The sequence below is a fragment of the Myxine glutinosa genome, chromosome 2 (genome assembly GCF_964187855.1).
Source record: "Myxine glutinosa chromosome 2, kmMyxGlut1.1, whole genome shotgun sequence".
Classification (NCBI taxonomy): Eukaryota; Metazoa; Chordata; class Myxini; order Myxiniformes; family Myxinidae; genus Myxine; species Myxine glutinosa.
In genome coordinates, this window is record NC_136262.1 from 39,025,245 (window position 1) to 39,045,501 (window position 20,257).

At 59.0% G+C, this 20,257-nt stretch overlaps 1 protein-coding gene across 1 annotated transcript in view; it reads left to right on the forward strand.

The window, feature by feature from the left end:
• The window catches only part of LOC137422390 (lysosomal cobalamin transport escort protein LMBD1), an 80,186-nt gene extending 68,184 nt beyond the window's left edge, over positions 1-12,002 (forward strand). Inside the window, exons 4-6 of the mRNA XM_068109145.2 lie at positions 8,012-8,112; positions 9,961-10,028; positions 11,846-12,002. Coding sequence (XP_067965246.1) covers positions 8,012-8,112; positions 9,961-10,028; positions 11,846-12,002 — 326 coding nt within the window. The remainder of the gene's footprint in view (positions 1-8,011; positions 8,113-9,960; positions 10,029-11,845) is intronic.
• The last annotated feature ends 8,255 nt before the right edge of the window (positions 12,003-20,257 follow it).

A 20,257-nucleotide genomic window follows, 5' to 3' on the forward strand; every position in this document is an offset into this window, starting at 1 on the left:
GTCTGGGCGAGCCCGGCACAGCGATCGCTCCGTGGTTGCGTCCTCGGCAGGTGTAAGGCGATTTTGTATGTTCAGCGGCAACCGCTACACACGCCCCCCCAGAATCGACTTGCACCGGCAGGGTCAATTTAAGGGGGGTCCTGATGACCCGGCCGAAGCGACCCCTGGAGGGTCGTGGGGGGGGGGTCCGGTGTGGGGGTGGGTGGTCGAGCAGGAGGCACCGTGGACGGGGGGCGGCCTCGCCGCGGAGGAAGGGCCAACCGAGGTGGTTGGTCGATGTCCACGTGCGCCGGCTTGAGGCCGTCCACCGAAATCCGGTCCGACCTGCCGCCGACGTCGATGACGAAGGACTTGTCGTCCCGTCGCAGGACCCGGAAGGGTCTGTCGTACAGCGGCCTGAGTGGCCCCCGGTGTGCGTCATGACGCACAAAAACGTACTCCGCTGGGGGGACGTAGGACTGGGGGTCACCGTGGTGGGACGTTGGCACGGGGGCAAACCGTCGGGCGGTCTCCTGGAGGTCCGAGCGCTGGCGAGCTGCGGACCAGGGACTGGTAGCGTCGGGCACGAATTCGCCCGGGACACGTAGCGGCTGGCCGTGGACCAGCTCGTCGGTGGACGCCCGGAGGTCCTCCTTGGGGGCCGTGCGGAGGCCCAAAAGGACCCACGGTAGCCGGTCGGTCCAGCCGCCGTCCTGAAGGCCGGCCATGAGCACGGCCTTCATGGAACGGTGGAACCGCTCGCACAACCCGTTGGCTTGGGGGTGGTAGGCCGTGGTACGGTGGAGCCTGACCCCCAGGTTGCGGGCGACCGCGCCCCACAGCTCGGAGGTGAACTGTGGCCCGCGGTCCGAAGAGATGTGCGCCGAAACGGGCGACCCAGGTGGCGATGAAAGCCTGCGCCACGTCGGCGGTGGTGGTGGAGACAAGGGGAACGGCCTCAAGCCATCTTGTGGTCCTGTCCACCATGGTGAGCAGGTGTGTGAAACCCCGTGATGGGGGGAGGGGGCCCACCAGGTCCACGTTGACGTGGTCGAAACGCCGTTCGGGCACGGTGAAAGGTGCCAGCGGGGCCTGGGTGTGTCGGTGGACCTTGGCCTGTTGGCAGGCCGTGCAGGTGCTGGTCCAATCGCGGACATCCCATCGAAGGCCGTGCTGGTCCAATCGCGGACATCCCGTCGAAGGCCGTGCCAGACGAATCGCGCCGACACCAGCTTCTGGGAAGCTTTCCGGCCCGGGTGGGAAAGGCCGTGGAGGGAGGCGAAGATGCGGCGTTGCCAGGTAACGGGCACGATGGGGCGAGGCTGGCCTTGGGAGAGGTCGCAGAGCAGGACAGTGTCCGCGAAGGGGACGTCGGCCAGGCGGAGGCCCGTGTCCGCCGCCCGGAGGGCTTGCACCGTGGTGTCGGTGGTCTGGTCAGCCGCCATAAGCGCGAAGTCCACGCCGAGGTGGACCGCGTTCACGCTGGCCCGAGAAAGACAGTCGGCCACGGCGTTGTTTTTGCCGGCGACGTGCCGGATGTCCGTGGTAAACTCCGACACGGCGGAGAGGTGGCGCTGCTGGCGGGCCGACCACGGCTCTGTGACTTTGGCCATTGCGTAAACCAACGGCTTGTGGTCGACGAAAGCCGTGAAGGGTCGGCCCTCCAGGAGGTGGCGGAAATGGCGAACGGCCAGGTGTCGACCGAGGAGCTCGCGGTCAAACGTGCTATATTTGAGCTCGTTCGGCCGGAGTTGCCGGCTGAAAAAAGCGAGTGGCTGCCAAACCCCGTTCACCCATTGCTCATGTACGGCGCCCACTGCGTATTCGGAGGCATCCGTGGTGAGGGCGATGGGAGCGTTGAGCACCGGGTGAGCGTGCAGTGTTGCGTCGGCGAGGGCCCGCTTTGAGCTTGTAAATGCCGCGTCCATGGCTGCGGACCAGACGACGTCGTGTTTGGCCGGCTTGCCCCGGAGGGCTTCGTAGAGGGGCCGCATGAGATGAGCAGCGTGGGGCACGAAGCGGTGATAGAAATTCACCATTCCGAGGAACTCCTGCAGGGCCTTGATGGAGCGGGGACGCGGTGATGGCCTCGACCTTGGTAGGCAGCGGCACGGCCCCGTTCTTGGTGGTGGTGGCCCAAAAAATCAACGGCCGTCGTGCTGAAGTGGCATTTGGCCGGGTTGACGATTAGGCCGTGCTCGCTGAGGCACCCGAACAGTGTTCGGAGGTGGAGGAGGTGCTCGGCCCGGGACGCGCTGGCGACGAGGATGTCGTCCAGGTAGACGAAGAGGAACGGCAGGTCGCGCAGCATGCCGTCCAAGCGCTGGAACGCCTGAGCCGCGTTCTTGAGGCCAAATGGCATTCGAAGGAATTCGAATAAGCCGAACGGCGGGATGACGGCCGTTTTTGAGACGTCGGCCGGCCTGACAGGTACCTGGTGGTATCCTCGTATCAAATCAATCTTCGAAAAAATGACCCGTCCTGCCAAACGGGCGGAGAAGTCTTGAATGTGCGGGATCGGATACCTGTCGGGGGTGGTAACGTCGTTAAGGCGGCGGTAGTCGCCACATGGGCGCCAGCTGCCCCCCGGCTTCGGTACGATGTGTAGTGGCGAAGCCCACGCGCTATCGGAGCGCCGCACGATGCCGAGGTGTTCCAAAGCGTCGAACTCGGCTTTGGCCACGGCGAGCTTGGCTGGGTCGAGGTGGTGGGCTCTGGCGTAGACTGGCGGGCCCGTGGTTGGTATGTGGTGCTCGATACCATGTCGTACCGCGACGGCCGAAAGCGTCGGCCGCGTGAGGGCCGGGAACGCCGCGAGCAGGCGAGCAAACTCGTTCGCCGCCGGGAGGGCGCATGCTAGCTCGGTCGGCGCGGAGCTGCTCAACGTGCATGCCAGGGAGCTGAAGGTCTCGGCGTTGACGAGGCGACGCCGTTTGACGTCAACCAGCAGCCCGTGTGCACAGAGGAAGTCGGCGCCCAGCAGAGCCATGGGCACGCTTGCGGTCACAAAAGTCCAATAAAAGCGCTGGCTGCCGAAGCAGAGGGTGACGTTGCGCGGGCCGAAGGTGCGGATGGCCGATCCATTGGCTGCCACCAAGGAGGGGCCACAAACCGTGGACTGCCTGTCCTGATCGGAGGTGGGTATGACGCTCAGTTGGGCGCCGGTGTCACACAGGAAGGGCCGTCCGGACGCTTTGTCCCTGATAAAAAGTAAGTTGCCCGTGTGGCCGGCGCTCATGGCTGGTAATGAACGCCGGCCCGGCCGTTTCCCGACTTGCCGAAAGTGCACGGGGGTCGGCATGTCCAGGCCTTTTGTCCGAACCTGGCATGGTAGTAACACCACGCCTGGTCAGGTGGAGGCCACGGTCGTCGTGTTGGAGGCGGTCGGCGCGGCGTAGCGGCCGCCAATTGCGCCGGCAGTTCGGCTGCCGACCGTGCCGGGTGCTCGGGCGCCATGGGCGTTGCCTCGGACGGCGGCGGGCTCCAGGTCGCTGCCCCGATGCATTGGCCTGCCGAGGAGATCTTGTCGGCTTCCCTGGCGAGGGCGCGGGGATCCGTGATCTGCGTGCTTGCCAGCGCGAGGCGTACCTGGCTAGGCAGCTGACGGAGGAACAGCTCTTGAAAAAGAAAATCCGGGGCGTGCTCCCCGAGCAACGAGAGCATGTAATCCATTCGCTCGGATGGGCGCGTGTCGCCGAGCTCGGGCAGGTCGAGCAGGTGCCGTGCGCGTTCCGCTGATGAGAGGGCGAAAGCGTCGAGGAGGAGCTTCTTGATCGCGCCGTACTTGTCAGCGGCTGGCAGGTCCTGGAGGAGGCTGAGGGCGTGGGCCGCGGTGGCTGAGCCGAGTGCTGCTACCACATGATGGAAAGCGGGTGTCGTCGGCGGTGATGCCTCGCAGGGCGAACTGGGAGTCCGCCTGGGCGAACCAAACCGCCGTGTGAGCCTCCCAGAAGGTAGGCAGTTTGAGGGCAATTGCAGTATCCATGTCGGTAGGTCACCAATGAAGGAGCTGTGCTCCAACTCGAATCGAAAGAATGGACGCGACAAAAAGCTGGAATTCGTCCGAGTTTCTTTATTCCATCAAATCAACTCGGGTAAACTGAAAAGCCCGTTTATCGGGCAGCATTATATACAAGCACTCGAATATCTCATGCCGGAGCGTTTGCCCTTAAAAGGCGTGACTAGGCGTGCCTGGGAGACCTGGGCGAGTCTGGACATGCCCGGGAACGGCGAGACTAGGTGTCGCCGGACGGGCCGGGCGAGCCCGGGAAAAGCGAGTCCGGGCATGCCCGGGAAAGGCGAGACTGAGCGTCTCCGGGTGGTCTGGGCTAGCCTGGCACAGCGATCGTGGTTGCGTCCTCGGCAGGTGTAAGGCGATTGTGTATGTTCAGCGGCAACCGCTACACCCTTGTGTATTTCCCCTCCCCCCCCCTCATGAATAAGGGGTTACCTTGTTTTTGGGTTTACCTTTCTCTCTATCCAGATTGTGACAAGGCCTGGTTAATTCTCCTGGTGGTCTCAGTGTGTGTGGAAAATCATCATGCTTCATGGGGGGGGGGGGGGGGGGGGGTGGGGGGGGGGGGGAGTTTACATGAAAAATGCTTGTCCACTGAGCATGCATTTTAATTGTGAACCCAAATCAAGAATGGGAGCCACTGGCACAAATTTCTACCTGTATTGTTATCACTTTAAAAGGTTGGTAATATTAAAATGAGGCAATACCACTATTACTACCACTATTACTACTACTACTACTATTACTGCTACTGCTGCTACTACTACTAATACTACTACTGCTGCTACTGCTACTGCTGCTACTACTACTGCTACCACTACCACTACTACTTCTTCTTCACATTACGCTTCTTCTTCACAAACCAGCTGGCCAAGCCTGACGTACAACTGAAGCTGATTTTGACAGTAATTACTCCCTCCAGGGAGTAATGCACTGTGTGTGTGTGTGTGTGTGTGTGTGTATGTGTGTGTGTGTGTGTGTGTGTGTGTGTGTGTGTGTGTGTGTGTGTGTGTGTGTGTTTGTGTTTGTGAACAAGATATCTGTAACAGTTCTCGTTGAGGAGTGTCGTTGAGAGAGAGGAAGACAAATGATGAATTGCGAAAGATGATGGGAATGGAGCCTGTGATTGATGCTGTGAAGAGGAACAGGTTGAGATGGTTTGGTCATGTGTTGAGGAAGGATGAAAGTGACTGGTTGAGAAGAGTGATGGAAATGAATGTAGAACGAAGTAGAGGACGGGGAAGACCGAGAAAGACTTGGCTAAAGATGGTGGAAGAAGAAATGCGGTCAAGGGGGTTAACAAGGAGATGCAGAAAATAGGGCAAAATGGAGAAGATTGTCATGGGGACCGCAAGGCTAACCCCCGCTCTAGCAGCGAAAATGGCCTTAAAATGCTTGTTGTTGTTGTTGTTGTTGTTGTTGTTGTTGTTGTTGTATATCTGGAACAGTTCTGAACGGATTTGGATGAAAGTTTGTGGGATGATTGCCCTTGGGATAAGGAAGAATTGATTGGTTTTTGGTGAAGCTCAGGATATTATTCCGGATCCAGGAATTTTTTGAAGGATTTTTCACCATTGGAAGATTGGGCTCAGCAGCGGCCACCCACGGCGGGAGTATGCGCTCTACTGAGTGGCGTTCTAGTTTGTGATTGGTTCAGGGTGCCTGCGATACCTTGCTCTAAGTCTTCTTGACTAACACCACTTTAATGCTAGCAGATGGGACATCAGGCTTAGTGTCCATCTGAGAGATGGGTGGCTTTGTGATGCAACACATCGCATTTTGTGATGCGAAGCACCAATCTGACCGTTTAGATAGTTGTGTCGGGATTCAAACCCAGACTGGACAGCTCAAAGATAGTTGTGGCACACGCCGCAGAGAATTAACGTCCCTGTGAAACCAATGATGGGATGCAGTCTTTGCCGTCCCAAGCAAAACTCCCCGCTTTAACGGTTATTTGATTTGCTTCTAGATCCGGAGTGTAGTCGTCCAGAAATACAGATGCTCCAGCTGTTTTCTGGCAGCGTGGCGTTCTGGTCGAGCTGCGGACGATTTGAGGCGTCCATTTTGATAATGTTCGAGCTTCGGTTTCTGCAGCATTTAAAGGGCCAGCTGGTGCACGCTCACCCACGCCCACGTTCATCGCACGGCGGTGCGGGCGCACGCGCTACCTCCACCTCCTCACGTTCCATGGAGCGTGAGGTGTGCTACCCTGGGCCCGCCTTACGAAGGGAGCCATCGTGCAATGAGCTTCCGCAGACGGGAGAATCTGCCTCGTCCACCCACGGCCCACGCGGCTCGCATAACCCGATATGACTATCTCTGAGGTGTCTTGCACATGTGAATCGCATCTGTTTTGATGATTTGCTTTTCTTCCTCGTCCACGAGAAAACGAATTTGCAATGTCGGTCTCATCCTCCTTGTGTGGAAAGCTCGAGGGCACGCTCTATTGTATATTTGATTCTGGTGCATCTTTCATCTCGATTTGTTTTCGATCAACCTGTGCGTGCCGCTATCCAGGCCGCCTTTTTGCTTCCTCGAGTAGGTTTGTCGCCAAGTCTGGGCCTCCTTTGCTCCCTGTTTACTCATAATCCATGCAGATCCTATTTCGGTGCTGCTTGATGCAACCTGTCTGCTATTGCACAATTTTTTTCAGCAACTGATGAAATTCCCCTGCGTTTATGCGAATGCCTCTTTGTCATCCGCACGCTTTTTGAAAAGAAAAAACAAACACGGGGATATTGTAATCGCTCTGTCCGTCTGTCTGTCCTCATGCTATCTCATCCGAAACGGTTGTGCAGAAATTCACCAAACTTGGTAATTATGATCACCACATGGCAAGAAGATGCGAGGGCAGTATTATCTTTGGCCCTGCCTCGGGTGGGGTCAAAAAGTCACATACAACACAACAACAACAACATGCATTTTAAGGCCATTTTCACTGCAAGAGCGGGGGTTAGCCTTGCGGTCCCATGACAATCTTCTCCATCTTGCCCTATTTTCTGCATCTCCCCTTGTTAACCCCCTTGCCTGCATTTCTTCTTCCACCATCTTTAGCCAAGGCTTTCTCGGTCTTCCCCGTCCTCTACGTCCTTCTACATTCATTTCCATCACTCTTCTCAACCGGTCACTTTCATCCTTCCTCAACACATGACCAAACCATCTCAACCTGTTCCTCTTCACAGCATCAATCACGGGCTCTATTCCCATCATTTTTCACAATTCATCATTTGTCGTCCTCTCTCTCAACGATACTCCGCACATCCATCGAACCATTCACATTTCCACCCTTTCCAGCCTTCGTTGCTGCTCTACGTTCATTACCCATGTCTCACTCCCATAAATCATAACACTTCTCACACATGCAGCATACACCTTTCCCTTCAGCTTCAACGACACTCCCCTCCTCATCAGCCCGCCACTCAGTTCCCGAAACTTCTTCCATGCACATCTCACTCGAGCAACCGTTGCCGAGTCTGATCCACCTTCTCCATTCAGCATGTCTCCGAGGTAGCAAAATGTTTTCACACCTTCCAGCTTCACGCCGTCTCCAAGATCCAACTCAACATTTCCTCCATCTGCAGCTCCCTCTGTGCACACCTTACATTTGAATGTCGCTGCCACACTGGTCAATGACCCTCTCAGACCACTACATTTTTGATGAACCCACTCAGCACACATTGTGCATTGAATGGAGTTCACTCCGACGTTCACATACTGAGAAATAAAATAATTAAGGCCACGTTTTTAAACATTTTAAAATGAAAGTTTGCACGTGCAATCACCATTGGGGGACACCTGGAATGAATGCATAACGTTTTAAAAAAATTCACCCCTTCATGCCTCTCTTGGGGTCACAGGGGTCTCAGCGGAAAAAATTTTTAACCTAAAATTTTTTATTGGGTCATTCATGGTGGAACTTTTTGCCATCTTTCGACTTTGCTTGAGGTGGGAAGCGTGGGGATTTGTGATGGCGTGCCATCAACATCTCTCTAATTATGGTTTGTTTGTTTTTTGCAGGTCTCTATTCCATCATGCTGTTTTGCATCTTCTTCTGGCTGCCTTTTGCCTACTTTTATTATGAAGAAAAAGAGGACGGATACGATCGCTCCTCGTGTTCTGTAAGGCATTGGCATTTCTCTCCTGCCCACAGGCAGTTTGCTTGTAACTGACACTCTTCGACTTTCTCAACAACAAAAAAAAAAAAAAATTCCAAAACCTCTTTTCTGATGCAATATTAGATGTTTTTTTTTGTTTTTTTTCTGCCCGCATTGCAGTTATAACACTTATGCGAAGAACTAGTGACAAACCTCATTCGGCATCTGCAAGGCCTTGCCTCCAACATGCACTTAGGTTTTCTTTTGCAATCTTATATTTGGACTTGCCCGTGGGTGGTTTGAGCGGATGTGGCTGCGTCGACGAGGTAGAGAACGTTGTGTTCTGAGCTGTTGCCCGTGTACGTTCGAGGAATTACAGATTTGTTTTGATACACAGGCATTGCTTGTGTGTTGTCACTTTTGTGTTGATGTGCACATCAAGGCTAATCGGATGGCAGACTGATAAATTATGTAAGTAATTGTGGAAGAAACGTACACGAGACATTATAACCAATAAGGTGTTCGGACATCAGATATAGAGCAAAAAGACCATTGACACCTGCATTTGGAGAGGAATCTGTTTTTGGCCTAAGTAGATGCTAATGATGCTGTTGCTTTTATATTACGTAATTACCAAATTACCCTCGTCAGAAGAGAGGGTATTGCATTTGAGTCCGTTTTGGTTGTTTGTCCATTTGTTAGTTGCAAAATCGAATATTTTTCAAGTATATTGTTCGGTTGCGTTTGTTAATTCTGGCTGTTTGTCACTCGCATACAGGTCACAATTCGAAATTAATCATCATGAAACTTCACTAGTTGTAGAGGTCGTCACAAATGAGAAGCCTATTGATATTGAGGTCAAAGATCATCTGGAGGTCGAATTTCTAAAATCGCCATTTTTCATCTGATTAACTTGAAAATTGAACAGCATTTGCACATTTTGTCACTAAATAGGGAAACCAGCTATTTTTGAGGTCAAAAGGTCAAAGGTCAACTCAAGGTCAAACCTAAGACCATCAATTTTCATCTGAAAAATCGTCGCTTTTCATCCCATTGACCCGAGCTTTGATCAAGATCGTCGGTTTTAATCTTGATGAAATGGACAATTTGCTGGATCGGTGGCAACCTTTTCCTTCGGGTGGGGGCGGGGTGGATTTTCCAAGTATCGTGCTCTGCATGACGTCTTGCTTGTTTGTACGCACAGAATAAATATGATTTTCTCTGCAACCGTTGGCCCGATTGGCAGGAAATTTTCACCATAGGTGCACCTCCTCCAGTAGAATTTTGTTAATCATAATTATGACATCATAGGTCACGTCGTGCGGGCACCTTCTTCTTAAAACCGAAAACTTTGCACCTCCATATCTCCGAAAGCTCTGTGTAGAAAAAATTGAGACATGGCTCATTGTAAAGAACTCTCCATGGGGAATAAATTATGTTAATGATGTCAAAGGTGCCTCCTTTGATGTCATAATTCGACAAGTCCAAAACTTCATCCGATGAAGATGAAATTTCTTGAGCGTCATCTTCGGATAAATTGGTGGAGAAAAAAATAATGATGACATTATCGGTCACGTGGCTTGGCCGCCATATTCGTTTTCATACAAAAGACCCAAAAACACGAAAAACACGTTCTGGCGAGGGTCTGCAATCTCTGATTGTCTTTCTTGTTATACTATGCGATCTACACAGATTAATATAAAAAAAAAAAAATCCTCATTCAAGGTCAACTGGGTGGTGGTGGTGGTGGAGGGGACGGGAGGAGGTTGGAAAATTCTCTGTTGCATGGTTTTTGCGGGTAATATGTCAACATGACCTTGAACTGTGATGCTGGTACATATTATTTTGGCTAAAACAGTGTTTTCTTTCCAGAGACTCGGCAGTGCCCTCATGTACAGTTTTGGGTTTCTGGTCGTATGCGCTGTTCTCTTGCTCATTGGGTGAGTCAGCTTACCCTTTTTTTTATCCCCTTGATACTTCGGGTACAATTTCACACCCGGCCTTTTAATTGTCAGACTGTCATTGCAATTGATGGGCAGAGTGCGGAATGAATATTTTTAATCCAGTTGTAATGAGTCAGGTAGCACCAGCTTACTTGGCATCTCGTGGTGAGCACGGTGGCTGGGCAGGTTGGGTTGCAATGTGGAGAGGGAGGTGGGGGTCGTGGGGGTAAACATGTTTGACTGCAGAAAAGAATAACTCGTGCTAATTGGCAATGATGCAAGACAATTCACAATTCTAAAGCAACTGTGTGTGTTGTTTATTTTATTTTATTTTAATTTATTCATGTGATTCAAATAGTTTTTTTTTGTTGCCATATGAGAATGTTTATGATTGTGATCACAGCCAGTAGGTGCAACTTAAAAAGGTTGTAGGTGTAGGTGTAGTTTTAGCTGTGGGCTGAGTGGCTTGTCTGTATTACATAATGCGCAGCAGGGGTGCATTGGGTGGTTCGACAGCGTTACGATGTGTGATGCAGTTGCAAGGCAGGGGGTGTTTCGGTCTGTTCTACTTGATCCCTTTAAGTTTTTCGACCTACTTATTTTTTCCTCTATTTTAGATCTGTGACTAATCATTGCAGCTAAAATACAAAGCTTAATTTTGATTGTGAACGAATGACTTTTGCATATTCGCAATGAGGTCACTTATTATCCACGATGAATATTCATAAACTTGAATTTTCTCCTGTCCCGTTCCCCCTTTCTCGGGGAGTGGGCATGTGGAGTCTGAAATGACTGACAAATGTGTTGGGTAATATATGAGCAGACTCCCACACCTTAACCCCCACCCCCAAGTATTCCTACTATTCATTTGTAAATGGTGACTAGCTTTTGACACAAACACAAACACAAATTTTTTTTAGGCATTAAAAGGCTACATACAGTGCCCTCCATATGTATTGGAACACCAAGTCCTGGTGTTGGCTTAGCGGTTAGGGTGCCGGCTTGGGATCCGAGGATCCTGGGTTCGAATCCCGGTCGATCGCTGAATTAACGCCAGGGGGGTTGACTCAGCCTGTCATCCTTCCGAGGTCGGCAAATTGAGTACCAGCTTGCTGGGATAAATGATCCCGGTGTGTGCCCCGATTTAGAATAGGTACACCGTATCCCTGCGCATCGTAAGAGCGTGACCAATGGTTGGCGTCAGGAAGGGCATCCGGCCATAAAAACATTGCCTCAAACAGGGAACCATGATTGTCATGGGGCCCTCAAGGCTAACCCCCGCTCGAGCGGGGAAAATGGCCTTAAAACGATCATTCATTCCTCCATATGTATTGGAACAGTGAAGTGAAATTTGTTATTATAGAGGATATGACAAAGATTACCTGAAAAAGGTCACATTCACAGACAAAGCTTGCTTTCACGTATTGGGGAAGGTCAAAGGGCACAATGTGAGGATCTGGGGCTCTGAAAACCACCACGTGGTCATTGAACACACGCGCGATAGTCGAAAGGTCAATGTGTGGTATGGCCTTATCCATGACTGCTTGTTGGGTCCATTTTTACACAACAATTTACATGAACATGTTGGATGGATTGACCTTCCCATAGATTGAAGACCTGCAACCCAATGTCGTTTTTCAACAGGACGGCACTCCCCCTCATTGGGCCTTAGTCGTTCGAGCCGTCCTGAATGAAAAATTTCGAGGTCACTGGATTGGCCGAGACCGACCGGCCGCCTGCCCCCTCCCCCCAATCCCCCTCATCACCAGGCATAAACCCCCTTGATTTTTTTTTCTGTGGGGTGTTTGTCAAAGATGTTGTGTACACCATAAATGTGGCAAGCCTGCAGGATCTTCATTCTCGGATCACAGCTGCGTGCGCACTGGTGGACCCAACATGCTGAGCCAAACATGGAAAGAACTCGTGTACCACCTTGATGTCCTGTTCATGACAAAACAGAGCTCACATTGAAGTGTATTGATGGGGTGCACAAAACTGAGTTTCTGTATCATATAAACCAAATGGTATCGTTCTATCATCTGTGCTTCTAAATCTAGTAACAACCAAAGTTGGCCGGGTATTTTTGGAGCACCCTGTACTTTTATTATCTCACTATAATTCACCAAATGTCCGTCCATCTGTTCGCAGCAGATACCGCAAAAATGGCTGAACCGATCGCAACGATATTTTGGGTGGGTTATCCTGGGAGTGGGACCCCTGGGAGTAAAATAGGCTATATTGTTTTTCCATTTTTTTCCACAATTTTCCAGTTTTTCCAAACACGATGGAATAATATTTACTGATATGAACAGTGATGTGGCTTTTATTGAAATTCTACAAATACTGTTTCGATTTTGATGAAAATTATGAACCTGCAGCGAATCCCGAAGTGGACGGATTTCGTCAATGAGCGGGTTTGATAATATCCAAATACAACCGTCATTCAATCGTAATGTTAAATCGTTAAACGTTAATCGTGTTTAAAATCATTTTGTTAAAGTATCAATTGATGATTGGAATTGAGTGAATACAATTACGATTTCGAATTCATAAATGTGTTCATCCAACCGTACGGAACTTCACATCAGGATTTAAATATTTGTTTGTCACGAATGTTGTTAAAAGTTTATTTTTTATATTAATGTTATTTAATTTGTGATTGGAGTTATGCTGTTTGGAATGCAAAAAGAGATATGGAGTTCAAGTGAATGACGAAATGCCGTGATGGTTTTACGTTCGAAACGTGAAATTCGAAACGTGAAATTCGCGGATCGCCATATGCAGATTCGCCATTGACTGGGAATGGAACACGTCCGTTTGTTTGCGAATGGGTACGTTTTTCATGGAAGTCCTTAACGAACTTGCTGTCCATGTCTGACGTACGACTGAAGGTGCTACAGGAACGTGGAATTTATTGGTTTCATGCTTTAGCATTCGCCGTTATTGCATTCTCTGTTTGCTTTTGGCCTCCCACCCGTGCGTAGCACAGGTACCTCACTAGTACATTTTAACGTATAGTAATACATACAACATGGAAATGCAGTTTCATTATTAACAGAGCATTAAGGTACGACTTCGGGTGACAGGATAACCTCCTAGAGGTACCCGTGCTCTCCTCTAAACGGTCTAGTCTGGGTTTGAATCCCGACCCAGGTATAAACTATCATACTGGTGTTTCACCGACTGGGTGAATCATTGTGTGTCATCTCTCCGATGGACTTTAAACTGGGCATCCCGTCCTCCGACATTAGTTGATGGACGTTCAAGATTCCCACGGTGTCCTTCTAGACGAGTGGGCGAGCTATCACAAGTACCCTGAACAAATTACTAATTCTTACCCAAAATACTGCCTGAAAGGCAATGGCAAAACACCCAATATAACTCTTGCTCAGGAAGCTGATTTGGTAGCACAGACACTCAGTAACGAGTATGGTACATCAAGTATCATTTAAAAGTAACAAATGAATAGCGAAAGCGGACAGAGCAAAAACATGTGGGGAGGGAAGAGAGAGGAGAGAGAGACAGAGACACACACACACACAGCAGACAGAGAGAGAGAGAGAGAGAGAGAGAGAGAGAGAGAGAGAGAGGAAAGGAGAGTGGGGGAGGGAGAGGAAAAGGAGAGTGGGGGAGGGAGAGGAAAAGGAGAGTGGGGGAGGGAGAGGAAAAGGAGAGTGGGGGAGGGAGAGGAAAGGAGAGGTGGGGGAGGGAGAGGAAAAGGAGAGTGGGGGAGGGAGAGGAAAAGGAGAGTGGGGGAGGGAGAGGAAAAGGAGAGGGGGGAGGGAGAGGAAAGGAGAGTGGGCGAGGGAGAGGAAAAGGAGAGTGGGGCGAGGGAGAGGAAAAGGAGAGTGGCGAGGGAGAGGAAAAGGAGAGTGGGCGAGGGAGAGGAAAAGGAGAGTGGGCGAGGGAGAGGAAAAGGAGAGTGGGCGAGGGAGAGGAAAAGGAGAGTGGGCGAGGGAGAGGAAAAGGAGAGTGGGCGAGGGAGAGGAAAAGGAGAGTGGGCGAGGGAGAGGAAAAAGGGGTGTGGGCGAGGGAGAGGAAAAGGAGACTGGGCGAGGGAGAGGAAAAGGGGTGTGGGGGAGGAAGAGGAAAAGGGAGTGGGGGAGGAAGAGGAAAAGGGAGTGGGGGAGGAAGAGGAAAAGGGAGTGGGGAGGAAGAGGAAAAGGGAGTGGGGGAGGAAGAGGAAAAGGGAGTGGGGGAGGAAGAGGAAAAGGGAGTGGGGGAGGAAGAGGAAAAGGGAGTGGGGGAGGAAGAGGAAAAGGGAGTGGGGGAGGAAGAGGAAAAGGGAGTGGGGGAGGCAGAGGAAAAGGGAGTGGGGGAGGAACAGGGGAGCGGGGCAGGAAGACGAGGAGCGGGGGAGGAAGACTAGGGGAGCGGGGGAGGAAGACGAGGGGGGCGGGGGAGGAAGACGAGGGCGGCGGGGGAGGAAGGCGGGGCGGCGGGGGAGGAAGGCGAGGGCGGCGGGGGAGGAAGGCGAGGGCGGCGGGGGGGGGGGAGGCGGGCGGGGGAGGAAGGCGAGGGCGGCGGGGGAGGAAGGCGAGGGCGGCGGGGGAGGAAGGCGAGGGCGGCGGGGGAGGAAGGCGAGGGCGGCGGGGGAGGAAGGCGAGGGCGGCGGGGGAGGGCGGCGAGGGCGGCGGGGGGAGGGCGGCGGGGGAGGAAGGCGAGGGCGGCGGGGGAGGAAGGCGAGGGCGGCGGGGGAGGAAGGCGAGGGCGGCGGGGGAGGAAGGCGAGGGCGGCGGGGGAGGAAGGCGAGGGCGGCGGGGGAAGGAAGGGCGAGGGCGGCGGGGGAGGAAGGCGAGGGCGGCGGGGGAGGAAGGCGAGGGCGGCGGGGAGGAAGGCGGGGGAGGAAGGCGAGGGCGGCGGGGGAGGAAGGCGAGGGCGGCGGGGGAGGAAGGCGAGGGCGGCGGGGGAGGAAGGCGAGGGCGGCGGGGGAGGAAGGCGAGGGCGGCGGGGGAGGAAGGCGAGGGCGGCGGGGGCGGAGTTTGCGAGGGCGAGGGCGAGGGCGGAGTTTGCGAGGGCGAGGGCGAGGGCGGAGTTTGCGAGGGCGAGGGCGAGGGCGGAGTTTGCGAGGGCGAGGGCGGAGTTTGCGAGGGCGAGGGCGGAGTTTGCGAGGGCGAGGGCAGAGTTTGCGAGGGCGAGGGCGGAGTTTGCGAGGGCGAGGGCGGAGTTTGCGAGGGCGAGGGCGAGGGCGGAGCTTGCGAGGGCGAGGGCGGAGTTTGCGAGGGCGAGGGCGAGGGCGGAGTTTGCGAGGGCGAGGGCGAGGGCGGAGTTTGCGAGGTCGAGGGCGAGGGCGGAGTTTGCAAGGGGCGAGGGCGAGGGCGGAGTTTGCGAGGTCGAGGGCGAGGGCGAGGGCGGAGTTTGCGAGGGCGAGGGCGGAGTTTGCGAGGGCGAGGGCGGAGTTTGCGAGGGCGAGGGCGGAGTTTGCGAGGGCGAGGGCGGAGTTTGCGAGGGCGAGGGCGGAGTTTGCGAGGGCGAGGGCGGAGTTTGCGAGGGCGAGGGCGAGGGCGGAGTTTGCGAGGGCGAGGGCGAGGGCGGAGTTTGCGAGGGCGAGGGCGGAGTTTGCGAGGGCGAGGGCGGAGTTTGCGAGGGCGAGGGCGGAGTTTGCGAGGGCGAGGGCGAGGGCGAGGGCGGGGTCTGGGAGGGCGGGGTTTGGGAGGGCGAGGGCGGGGTCTGGGAGGGCGAGGGCGGGGTCTGGGAGGGCGAGGGCGAGGGCGGGGTCTGGGAGGGCGAGGGCGGGGTCTGGGAGGGCGAGGGCGGGGTCTGGGAGGGCGAGGGCGGGGTCTGGGAGGGCGAGGGCGGGGTCTGGGAGGGCGAGGGCGGGGTCTGGGAGGGCGAGGGCGAGGGCGGGGTCTGGGAGGGCGAGGGCGGGGTCTGGGAGGGCGAGGGCGGGGTCTGGGAGGGCGAGGGCGAGGGCGGGGGTCTGGGGAGGGGGGCTGGGGGGGGGGGGGGGGGGGGGTCTGGAGGGCGAGGGCGAGGGCGGGGTCTGGGAGGGCGAGGGCGGGGTCTGGGAGGGCGATGGCGGGGTCTGGGAGGGCGGGGTCTGGGAGGGCGAGGGCGGGGTCTGGGAGGGCGAGGGCGAGGGCGGGGTCTGGGAGGGCGAGGGCGGGGTCTGGGAGGGCGAGGGCGAGGGCGGGGTCTGGGAGGGCGAGGGCGGGGTCTGGGAGGGCGAGGGCGAGGGCGGGGTCTGGGAGGGCGAGGGCGAGAGCGGGGTCTGGGAGGGCGAGGTCTGGGAGGGCGAGGGCGAGGGCGAGAGCGGGGTCTGGGAGGGCGAGGGCGAGGGCGAGAGCGGGGTCTGGGAGGGCGACGGCGAGAGCGGGGTCTGGGAGGGCGAGGGCGAGAGCGGGGTCTGGGAGGGCGAGGGCGAGGGCGAGAGCGGGGTCTGGGAGGGCGAGGGCGAGAGCGGGGTCTGGGAGGGCGAGGGCGAGGGCGAGAGCGGGGTCTGGGAGGGCGAGGGCGAGGGCGGGGTCTGGGAGGGCGAGGGCGAGGGCGAGAGCGGGGTCTGGGAGGGCGAGGGCGAGGGCGAGAGCGGGGTCTGGGAGGGCGAGGGCGAGAGCGGGGTCTGGGAGGGCGAGGGCGAGAGCGGGGTCTGGGAGGGCGAGGGCGAGAGCGGGGTCTGGGAGGGCGAGGGCGAGAGCGGGGTCTGGGAGGGCGAGGGCGAGAGCGGGGTCTGGGAGGGCGAGGGCGAGAGCGAGGGCGAGAGCGGGGTCTGGGAGGGCGAGGGCGAGGGCGAGAGCGGGGTCTGGGAGGGCGAGGGCGAGGGCGAGAGCGGGGTCTGGGAGGGCGAGGGCGAGGGCGAGAGCGGGGTCTGGGAGGGCGAGGGCGAGGGCGAGAGCGGGGTCTGGGAGGGCGAGGGCGAGGGCGAGAGCGGGGTCTGGGAGGGCGAGGGCGAGGGCGAGAGCGGGGTCTGCGAGGGCGAGGGCGAGGGCGAGAGCGGGGTCTGCGAGGGCGAGGGCGAGGGCGAGGGCGAGAGCGGGGTCTGGGAGGGCGAGGGCGAGGGCGAGAGCGGGGTCTGGGAGGGCGAGGGCGAGGGCGAGAGCGGGGTCTGGGAGGGCGAGGGCGAGGGCGAGAGCGGGGTCTGGGAGGGCGAGGGCGAGGGCGAGAGCGGGGTCTGGGAGGGCGAGGGCGAGGGCGAGAGCGGGGTCTGGGAGGGCGAGGGCGAGGGCGAGAGCGGGGTCTGGGAGGGCGAGGGCGAGGGCGAGAGCGGGGTCTGGGAGGGCGAGGGCGAGGGCGAGAGCGGGGTCTGGGAGGGCGAGGGCGAGAGCGGGGTCTGGGAGAGCGAGGGCGAGAGCGGGGTCTGGGAGAGCGAGGGCGGGGTCTGGGAGGGCGAGGGCGAGAGCGGGGTCTGGGAGGGCGAGGGCGAGAGCGGGATCTGGGAGGGCGAGGGCGAGAGCGGGGTCTGGGAGGGCGAGGGCGAGAGCGGGGTCTGGGAGGGCGAGGGCGAGAGCGGGGTCTGGGAGGGCGAGGGCGAGAGCGGGGTCTGGGAGGGCGAGGGCGGAGAGCGGGGTCTGGGAGGGCGAGGGCGAGAGCGGGGTCTGGGAGGGTGAGGGCGAGGGCGAGAGCGGGGTCTGGGAGGGCGAGGGCGAGAGCGGGGTCTGGGAGGGCGAGGGCGAGGGCGAGAGCGGGGTCTGGGAGGGCGAGGGCGAGGGCGAGAGCGGGGTCTGGGAGGGCGAGGGCGAGGGCGAGAGCGGGGTCTGGGAGGGCGAGGGCGAGAGCGGGGTCTGGGAGGGCGAGGGCGAGAGCGGGGTCTGGGAGGGCGAGGGCGAGAGCGGGGTCTGGGAGGGCGAGGGCGAGAGCGGGGTCTGGGAGGGCGAGGGCGAGAGCGGGGTCTGGGAGGGCGAGGGCGAGAGCGGGGTCTGGGAGGGCGAGGGCGAGGGCAAGATCGGGGTCTGGGAGGGCGAGGGCGAGGGCAAGATCGGGGTCTGGGAGGGCGAGGGCGAGGGCAAGATCGGGGTCTGGGAGGGCGAGGGCGAGGGCAAGATCGGGGTCTGGGAGGGCGAGGGCGAGGGCAAGATCGGGGTCTGGGAGGGCGAGGGCAAGATCGGGGTCTGGGAGGGCGAGGGCGAGGCCAAGATCGGGGTCTGGGAGGGCGAGGGCGAGGGCAAGATCGGGGTCTGGGAGGGCGAGGGCGAGGGCAAGATCGGGGTCTGGGAGGGCGAGGGGCGAGGGCGAGAGCGGGGTCTGGGAGGGCGAGGGCGAGGGCGAGAGCGGGGTCTGGGAGGGCGAGGGCGAGGGCGAGAGCGGGGTCTGGGAGGGCGAGGGCGAGGGCGAGAGCGGGGTCTGGGAGGGCGAGGGCGAGGGCGAGAGCGGGGTCTGGGAGGGCGAGGGCGAGGGCGAGAGCGGGGTCTGGGAGGGCGAGGGCGAGGGCGAGAGCGGGGTCTGGGAGGGCGAGGGCGAGAGCGGGGTCTGGGAGGGCGAGGGCGAGAGCGGGGTCTGGGAGGGCGAGGGCGAGAGCGGGGTCTGGGAGGGCGAGAGCGGGGTCTGGGAGGGCGAGGGCGAGAGCGGGGTCTGGGAGGGCCTGAGCGGGGTCTGGGAGAGCGGGGTCTGGGAGGGCAAGGGCGAGGGCGGGGTCTGGGAAGGCGAGGGCGAGGGCGAGAGCGGGGTCTGGGAAGGCGAGGGGCGAGGGCGAGAGCGGGGTCTGGGAAGGCGAGGGCGAGGGCGAGAGCGGGGTCTGGGAGGGCGAGGGCGAGAGCGGGGTCTGGGAGGGCGAGGGCGAGAACGGGGTCTGGGAGGGCGAGAGCGGGGTCTGGGAGGGCGAGAGCGGGGTCTGGGAGGGCGAGAGCGGGGTCTGGGAGGGCGAGGCGGGGTCTGGGAGGGCGAGGGCGGGGTCTGGAGGGCGAGAGCGGGGTCTGGGAGGGCGGGGGCGAGGGCGAGAGCGGGGTCTGGGAGGGCGAGGGCGAGAGCGGGGTCTGGGAGGGCGAGGGCGAGGGTGAGAGCGGGGTCTGGGAGGGCGAGGGCGAGGGCGAGAGCGGGGTCTGGGAGGGCGAGGGCGAGAGCGGGGTCTGGGAGGGCGAGGGCGAGAGCGGGGTCTGGGAGGGCGAGGGCGAGGGCGAGAGCGGGGTCTGGGAGGGCGAGGGCGAGAGCGGGGTCTGGGAGGGCGAGGGCGAGAGCGGGGTCTGGGAGGGCGAGAGCGGGGTCTGGGAGGGCGAGGGCGGGGTCTGGGAGGGCGAGGGCGAGAGCGGGGTCTGGGAGGGCGAGGGCGAGAGCGGGGTCTGGGAGGGCGAGGGCGAGAGCGGGGTCTGGGAGGGCGAGAGCGGGGTCTGGGAGGGCGAGAGCGGGGTCTGGGAGGGCGAGGGCGGGGTCTGGAGGGCGAGGGCGGGGTCTGGGAGGGCGAGGGCGGGGTCTGGGAGGGCGAGGGCGGGGTCTGGGAGGGCGAGAGCGGGGTCTGGGAGGGCGAGGGCGAGAGCGGGGTCTGGGAGGGCGAGGGCGAGAGCGGGGTCTGGGAGGGCGAGAGCGGGGTCTGGGAGGGCGAGAGCGGGGTCTGGGAGGGCGAGAGCGGGGTCTGGGAGGGCGAGGGCGAGAGCGGGGTCTGGGAGGGCGAGGGCGAGAGCGGGGTCTGGGAGGGCGAGGGCGAGAGCGGGGTCTGGGAGAGGGCGAGAGCGGGGTCTGGGAGGGCGAGGGCGAGAGCGGGGTCTGGGAGGGCGAGGGCGAGAGCGGGGTCTGGGAGGGCGAGGGCGAGAGCGGGGTCTGGGAGTGCGAGGGCGAGAGCGGGGTCTGGGAGGGCGAGGGCGAGGGCGAGGGCGAGAGCGGGGTCTGGGAGGGCGAGGGCGAGGGCAAGAGCGGGGTCTGGGAGGGCGAGGGCGAGGGCAAGAGCGGGGTCTGGGAGGGCGAGGGCGAGGGCAAGAGCGGGGTCTGGGAGGGCGAGGGCGAGAGCGGGGTCTGGGAGGGCGAGGGCGAGGGCAAGAGCGGGGTCTGGGAGGGCGAGGGCGAGGGCAAGAGCGGGGTCTGGGAGGGCGAGGGCGAGGGCAAGAGCGGGGTCTGGGAGGGCGAGGGCGCGAAGAGCGGGGTCTGGGAGGGCGAGGGCGAGAGCGGGGTCTGGGAGGGCGAGGGCGAGGGCGAGAGCGGGGTCTGGGAGGGCGAGGGCGGGGTCGAGAGCGGGGTCTGGGAGGGCGAGGGCGGGGTCTGGGAGGGCGAGGGCGAGGGCGAGAGCGGGGTCTGGGAGGGCGAGGGCGAGGGCGGGGTCTGGGAGGGCGAGGGCGAGAGTGGGGTCTGGGAGGGCGAGAGCGGGG